Source organism: Boleophthalmus pectinirostris, unplaced genomic scaffold, assembly GCF_026225935.1.
Source record: "Boleophthalmus pectinirostris isolate CB_2022bp ecotype Guang Dong unplaced genomic scaffold, ASM2622593v1 HiC_scaffold_9, whole genome shotgun sequence".
Taxonomy (NCBI): Eukaryota; Metazoa; Chordata; class Actinopteri; order Gobiiformes; family Gobiidae; genus Boleophthalmus; species Boleophthalmus pectinirostris.
The window spans coordinates 39,886,626-39,894,125 of NW_026571541.1; the positions used below are offsets into that span (position 1 = coordinate 39,886,626).

Genomic DNA, 7,500 nt, shown 5'->3' on the forward strand with positions numbered 1-7,500 from the left:
CCATGAGGTGGCGCTGACGCTCTGCTGGTTTCAGGGTGACACTCTGGTGACCTTTGACCCTGTCCAGGCTGTGCAGGGTGCACCTGGACCCCCGGGACTCAACGGAGAACAGGTCTGTTTGTCTGTTTCATTTCAAAAAGCGGATCATTCCTATTAATATTATATTAAAATACTCCTAACTCACTCTGATTGGTCCAAACGCTCCATACTGCGTTCTGATTGGTCCAAACGCTCCACGTGTTGTGTTTTCACAGTTAAACTGTACAGTGTCACATGACTCTCTGCTCTGCTCTGATTGGTGTTTTTGTTCCAGGGGGAGGAGGGACTTCCTGGACCTCTGGGATTCCCAGGACCAACCGGAGTGTTTGGACTCCCGGTAAACTTAGTTTGTAGTTTTATTAAAAACACAGAGGACCTCTGACCTCTGACCTCTGTCTCTCCTCAGGGTCGACCTGGAGTCCCAGGACCAACCGGAGAAAAGGTCCCACCCTCCTGTGCTCTGATTGGCTGTGTCTCTGTCCTGTGCTCTGATTGGCTGTGTGTCTCTGTCCTGTGCTCTGATTGGCTGTGTCTCTGTCCTGTGCTCTGATTGGCTGTGTGTCTCTGTCCTGTGCTCTGATTGGCTGTGTGTCTCTGTCCTGTGCTCTGATTGGCTGTGTCTCTGTCCTGTGCTCTGATTGGCTGTGTGTCTCTGTCCTGTGCTCTGATTGGCTGTGTCTCTGTCCTGTGCTCTGATTGGCTGTGTGTCTCTGTCCTGTGCTCTGATTGGCTGTGTGTGTTTAGGGTCAGGAGGGCCTCAGTCCTGTGGTGCCGGGGCCCCGGGGCCAAAAGGTGAGTCCAACATCCAACATACATCTGTGATGATGATGTCACACACACGATGATGTCACACACACGATGATGTCACACACACGATGATGTCACACACGATGATGTCACACACATGATGATGATGTCACACACACACGATGATGTCACACACATGATGATGATGTCACACACACACACGATGATGTCACACCCGATGATGTCACACACAAGATGATGATGTCACACACGATGATATCACACACAATGATGTCACACACACGATGATGATGTCACACACAATGATGTCACACACACACGATGATGTCACACACGATGATGTCACACACAAGATGATGATGTCACACACGATGATATCACACACAATGATGTCACACACACGATGATGATGTCACACACAATGATGTCACACACAAGATGATGATGTCACACACGATGATGTCACACACACGAAGTTGTCACATGTCATGTGTGTGTGCTGTTGTTGCAGGGGGAGCGAGGGCCCCCAGGGGCCCCAGGAAAAAAGGGCATCAAACTGTACGCCACCGGCATCCAAGAACTAAAGGTCTGAACCACAAACATCTGACCCCTGTGACCTCTGACCCCTGTGACCTCTGTCCCCTGTGACCTCTGACCCCTCTCACACAGTTGTTTGTGTTTCAGGGAGAACCAGGTGACCCCGGCCTCAAAGGCTGCAGGGGCGACAGAGTGAGTACTGCTCCACATGTTCCACATGTTCCACATGTTCCACGTGTTCCACATGTTCTACATGTTCCACATGTTCTACGTGTTCCACATGTTCTACGTGTTCCACATACGTGTTCCACATGTTCCACATGTTCTACATGTTCCACATGTTCCACATTTGGAATGAGTCTCAAAACGTTCTAAAACAGCCACAATAAAAGAACAAATGTCCAACAGTTTCTGTTTCTCTGTCACCAAATGTTTTTAGTCTCCACATTAAAACGTTTCTTCAGAAAGTCGTTACAGGAGAAAATCTTTTCAGATCTTACAGTGAGTTTCTTTGTTTTTTTGGTTTTAGGAGAGATTGGAAATGAAAGCTCGTTTGTTTTAATCTTCTTCACTGGGTTTTACCCGGAATGTCTTTTTGAGGTGTTTACTGGAGATTCTGATGCCTGTGGTCTGGTCACGCAGTCGTGATCCTTTTTCCATCCATTATTTTTGTTCGCTTTGATTTTCAACACAATTCTTTACCTTTTTCAGTCCAAACAAGTCTTTGTTTTACTCTTGTATGTGTCAGACCAACCTCTGTGTTGTGAAAGTTTGTTCTTTATGTCGCTGTTTTGAGGAACTTTGCTCAGACCTTTGAAAAGTTTCTCCTGCTCAGTTCATCATCTGTTCAAAGTCCCGCCGCACCGATTCTTCTAACAGTGATTCTGTCGTTTCAGGGAACTCAGGGAAATGTTGGACCTAAAGGACAAAAGGGTGAGCCAGGAGACCCTGGACCTGAGGTATGTGGACCTGCTTTAGACCTGCTTTAGACCTGGTTTAGACCTTAGTCTGATTCTGTTTTTTTTGTTTCAGGGGAAAGATGGAAAACCTGGATATCCTGGAGAACTGGGCCAACAAGTGAGTCTCAAACAAGTTTAGTCCTGGTTTAGTCCTGGTTTAGTCCTGGTCACAGACTGTGTTGTTTCAGGGAGACCCTGGTCGTCCTGGAGACTTTGGCCCTGCAGGGATCCCCGGAGCTCAAGTAAAACTATTTATTGTTATTATTATTATTAAGCTCCTGTATCCCACAAACTGAGTCTGACCTATTTATTTATTTATTTATTTATGTATTTATTTGGGTCACAGTTTTATTTTGACATAATTTCACAGTCATATTTAACACACACAGAGTGAAAAGGTGCTGGCTGAAGCTGAAGTTTCTTTTGCCTTTACCTTTTATTCCTTTATCAGAGCTTCATCTTGACACCAGTTCATCTTCATAAACACAACAAGAAGAAACGAACAAATCAGAAACAGAACAACAAAGTTCTACAGCACAAACTCAGTCTCATATTTCATGTTTCTGTCCAGAGTGAAACATTTAAACTTCTTTATAAAGTGAAAGAGTTTGGTGCACAGTTCAGTTGTTCCACAGCTCCAGCCCTTTAACACATTTACAACATTTCGTAAAATTTGTTCACATTTTCTTTTGGATAAACGTGTCTGTGTCTCTGAGCTCAGATCGGCTTTTTCAGAATTTGAACATGTTCTGTAAAGATTTTGACAGGAGATTATTGTTTATTTGAACATGATTTTCAGAGTATAAAGGTCAACTGAATCCTAACATTTCAGAGTTTGAAGGTTTATAAATAACACATTGGTTGATTCATTATAAGTTGATCTTGTGACGCTCTTATTGTCTTTTTTTGGATTTGTATTAGTTTTATAAATATTGCCCCAAATCTCAGTACAGTCGGTTCTGTCGAGCATCAGCAGAGAGTTATATAGAATAAAAAGACTGTTTTTATCCAGGATATATCTATATTTGGATATAACTGCGATCACTTTGGATAATTTATTTCAAATTTTATTTAAGTGTGATTTCCAGTTTAAATGATGATCTATAGTTGCTCCTAAAAAGTTATTTTGACTCTTTCTCGTGGTGTATTATTGAGCATCATTTGTACAGGATTTTGTACTTTTCGTTTTGCAAATATCATAATTTTAGTTTTTTCTATGTTTAGCAACAATTTATTAAAATCAAACCAGACTTTAATTTTCTGTAGCTTCTTCTCCACCATCTGAAAAAGTTCCTTTGGTCTTCACCTGAGCAGCAGAAGCTGGTCTCATCTGTGAAGACGACATCACTGAACGGTTTTGTAGATAGTTTTGTTACCGCACATGCACAGGTCCTCACAGTCCACACCTTTTTCATTTCTGCAGTATCAAATTATGATCGAGGGTTTCAAAAGTTTTCTTTAGGTCATTAAAGATACACACACTCTATTTCTTTGAGTCAACTGCTGTAGATACATTTTCTACCAATTCCATAACGGTCAATGAGGTGGAATGATTTTTCCTGAATCACTTAGGAGCTCATGTTTTTCTATCAGTTTATCTAATTGATGAACAAATATTTTTTCTATTATTTCTGAGAATTGAGACACAAACAGCCCTGGACTTGTGTTTTGTCTCTTTAGGTCCTTACATTCTCTTCACTCCGCTGGGGTGAAATGTTTATTTGTTTATAGTTTTTATTGCGGCCCAAAGTTTCTCCCACACGCCGCGGCGGGTAAAACACTGAGGACACGTAACTCGGGACAAATGCACGGTTACGCACGGTTATGCACAGTTACGCACGGTTACGCATGCTCCCAGGCCTGCCTACGTTCAGTTACACACAAGTTAAAGTACAACTAAAGCATTTACACATACTGCAGTACTTCCAAGAGACACTCACACACGCTGAGCTGCATTCACACTCAGAAGGAGCAGGGAAAACCCCAGGCAAAGTTTACTGCGCGAGGATGATACAGAGGGAAGTTTGGAAGACCCCACACCAACTCTGGACCTCCTGTCGCCACGTCACCTCCAGGCAGAATCTAAGAATTGTATCTGAGCTCACGAGTCAAAGGAAGTCGATGTATCTCCACGAGTCTGATTCAGATGCAGCGAACGCCGAGGAGGGGAATGATGAAGATGTGGAGATGGTGATGGAGCAGCTGGATGATTTAAAGCAGAGGGTCGGTGGCCTGGAGGTCCAACTCAAAGAAGCTGTGGACAGAACTTTATCCAGAGAGGAAGGACTAAGAGCAGCTATGGACCGTACGGCCAGAGAGCTGAAAGAGTATGTGGACTCTAAGCTGCAACATTTTGATGAGGTGGTCGCAGCTTGCCTCCAGCGCAGAGATCAGAGATGAGCAGAAGCTCAGGTCCAATGTCCAGGCCCCACATCAGTGTTTGAGAGACTTCACATACGACCATCACACACTCTGTTTAAAGTGGAGGCTGGACATGCAGGAGGGTGAGATTATACACCACATCCTCAGCGCCTGTAATCCCAGACTGGCCAGTGGGCTCCGCGGCACCGTCACCACCGTGGAGCAGCTGGTGAAGGTGGACTCTCTCATCGAAAAGGACTGGAGCAACACAAAGGAATATTGGAGCCGGGTCCAGCAGTCACATCCTCCTAAAAGCGCTGGCAAAAAGACAGACCAAGGCCCAAGTCGAAGTTCTGGTGCCGATCTAGCCTCTGCTATGGGCGAGCCGTCCCTCCTGGTCGTCCCCGTCCGCCTCCGTGGGTCCAAAGGGGACGCTGTCCTCGACTCAGGCTGCACCTGGTCCCTCATGAGCCTCTCGCTGTGAAACGCAGTCAAAAAAGAAGAAGTACTGGCCCCAAGTGAGAAGTTTGTCATGGCCAACAGGCAAGAAAACAAAGCGCTCGGAAAGGCCACGCTGCTCCTCAAACTGTACGACTTCCATGGCACTCTCGGAGTTCATGTACTGGCCGACGACGACCTGTGCAGGACGTTTAGAGCTGGAGTCGGGGGGTGTTTCTGGAGTACGAGGTTGTACTTTTTAAACTGTTTCTGTTTCGGTGAGTTCACTTTTGGATAAGTTGCATAGCAATTTGTTGTTATGTGTGTGGAGTTTAAAAACACAGTGGAGCATTTCCTGTGTCACCACATGATGACATCACAAGGTGAAACAGAGTGTTTCCAGTCTGAGAGTAGAACTCGTGGTAAATGTGCAGGTTTGTGAGAAACATGTGAATGAAACAAAACCAGGAAACCACATCAGAGCCGAGGATTATGGGACATGTAGGCAACTTTTAAAAGAACTCAACCCCCTTTTCCTCTCGCTCCTCTGACCCGGTCCTGGTCTGGTCCTGGTCTGGTTTGGTCTGGTCTGGTCTGGTCCTGGTCCGGTCCTGGTCCTGATCTGGTCCTGATCTGGTCTGGTTTGGTCCTGATCTGGTCCTGGTCTGGTCCTGATCTGGTCCTGGTCTGGTCCTGATCTAGTCCTGGTCTGGTCTGGTCCTGGTCCTGGTTTAGTCCTGATCTGTTCCTGGTCTGGTCTGGTCCTGGTCTGGTCTGATTTGGTCCTGATCTGGTCCTGGTCTGGTCCTGATCTGGTCCTGGTCTGGTCTGGTCCTGGTCCTGGTTTGGTCCTGATCTGGTCCTGGTCTGGTCCTGATCTGGTCCTGGTTTAGTCCTGATCTGGTCCTGGTTTAGTCCTGATCTGGTCCTGGTCTGGTCTGGTCCTGGTCCTGGTTTAGTCCTGATCTGGTCCTGGTCTGGTCCTGGTCCTGGTTTAGTCCTGATCTGGTCCTGGTCTGGTCCTGGTCCTGGTTTAGTCCTAATCTGGTCCTGATCTGGTCCTGGTCCTGGTTTAGTCCTGATCTGGTCCTGGTCTGGTCCTGGTCCTGGTTTAATCCTGATCTGGTCCTGGTTTAGTCCTGATCTGGTCCTGGTCTGGTCTGGTCCTGGTCCTGGTTTAGTCCTGATCTGGTCCTGGTCTGGTCCTGGTCCTGGTTTAGTCCTGATCTGGTCCTGGTCTGGTTTGGTCCTGGTCTGGTCCTGATCTGGTCCTGGTCTGGTCTGGTCCTGGTCCTGGTTTAGTCCTGATCTGGTCTTGGTCTGGTCCTGGTCCTGGTCTGGTCTGGTCCTGGTCCTGGTTTAGTCCTGATCTGGTCCTGGTCTGGTTTGGTCCTGGTCTGGTCCTGATCTGGTCCTGGTCTGGTCTGATCCTGGTCCTGGTTTGATCCTGATTTGGTTCTGGTTCTGATCCTGGTCTTGGTTCTGGTCTTTCAGGGTGAGAAGGGCGAGCGTGGAGCTGTGGGAGCTCCAGGACAGGTGAGTGTGTGTGTTGTGTGTTTGTGTGTTTGTGTGTGTTTGTGTGTTTTTGTTGTGTGTTTGTTTTGTGTGTGTTTGTTGTGTGTTTGTGTGTGTTTTTGTTGTGTGTTTGTTTTGTGTGTGTTTGTTGTGTGTTTGTGTTTGTTGTGTGTGTGTTTGTTGTGTGTGTGTTTGTTGTGTGTGTGTGTTTGTTGTGTTGTGTGTTTGTTGTGTGTTTGTGTTTGTTGTGTGTTTGTGTGTTTGTTTTGTGTGTGTTTGTTGTGTGTTTGTGTTTGTTGTGTGTTTGTGTGTTTTTGTTGTGTGTTTGTTGTGTGTTTGTGTTTGTTGTGTGTGTGTTTGTGTTTGTTGTGTGTTTGTTGTGTGTGTTGTGTGTATTTCTGCTCTTACAGTTGTGTGTTTGTTGTGTGTTTGTGTTTGTTGTGTGTTGTTGTGTGTTTGTTGTGTGTTTGTGTGTATTTCTGCTGTTACAGTTGTGTGTTTGTTGTGTGTGTGTTTGTTCTGTGTGTGTTGTGTGTTTGTTGTGTGTTTGTGTTTGTTCTGTGTGTGTTGTGTGTTTGTTGTGTGTTTGTGTGTATTTCTGCTCTTACAGTTGTGTGTTTGTTGTGTGTGTGTTTGTTGTGTGTTTGTGTGTGTGTGTTTGTTGTGTGTTTGTGTGTGTGTGTTTGTGTGTGTTGTGTGTGTGTGTTTGTTGTGTGTGTGTGTTTGTGTGTGTGTTGTTGTGTGTTTGTTGTGTGTGTGTGTTGTGTGTTTGTGTGTTTGTGTGTTGTGTGTGTTGTGTGTTTGTGTTTGTTGTGTGTTTGTGTGTATTTCTGCTGTTACAGTTGTGTGTTTGTTGTGTGTTTGTGTGTATTTCCGCTCTTAC

At 45.5% G+C, this 7,500-nt stretch overlaps 1 protein-coding gene across 1 annotated transcript in view; it reads left to right on the forward strand.

Moving 5' to 3' along the window:
* LOC129412636 (collagen alpha-1(I) chain-like) overlaps window positions 1-7,500 on the forward strand; it is a gene marked incomplete at its 3' end in the record, with an annotated part of 32,565 nt that overhangs the window by 8,690 nt on the left and 16,375 nt on the right. Inside the window, exons 5-16 of the mRNA XM_055166746.1 lie at window positions 35-112; window positions 314-376; window positions 446-481; window positions 784-831; window positions 1,319-1,393; window positions 1,492-1,536; window positions 2,115-2,303; window positions 2,377-2,421; window positions 4,224-4,630; window positions 4,686-5,080; window positions 5,156-5,325; window positions 6,597-6,638. Coding sequence (XP_055022721.1) covers window positions 35-112; window positions 314-376; window positions 446-481; window positions 784-831; window positions 1,319-1,393; window positions 1,492-1,536; window positions 2,115-2,303; window positions 2,377-2,421; window positions 4,224-4,630; window positions 4,686-5,080; window positions 5,156-5,325; window positions 6,597-6,638 — 1,593 coding nt within the window. The remainder of the gene's footprint in view (window positions 1-34; window positions 113-313; window positions 377-445; window positions 482-783; window positions 832-1,318; window positions 1,394-1,491; window positions 1,537-2,114; window positions 2,304-2,376; window positions 2,422-4,223; window positions 4,631-4,685; window positions 5,081-5,155; window positions 5,326-6,596; window positions 6,639-7,500) is intronic.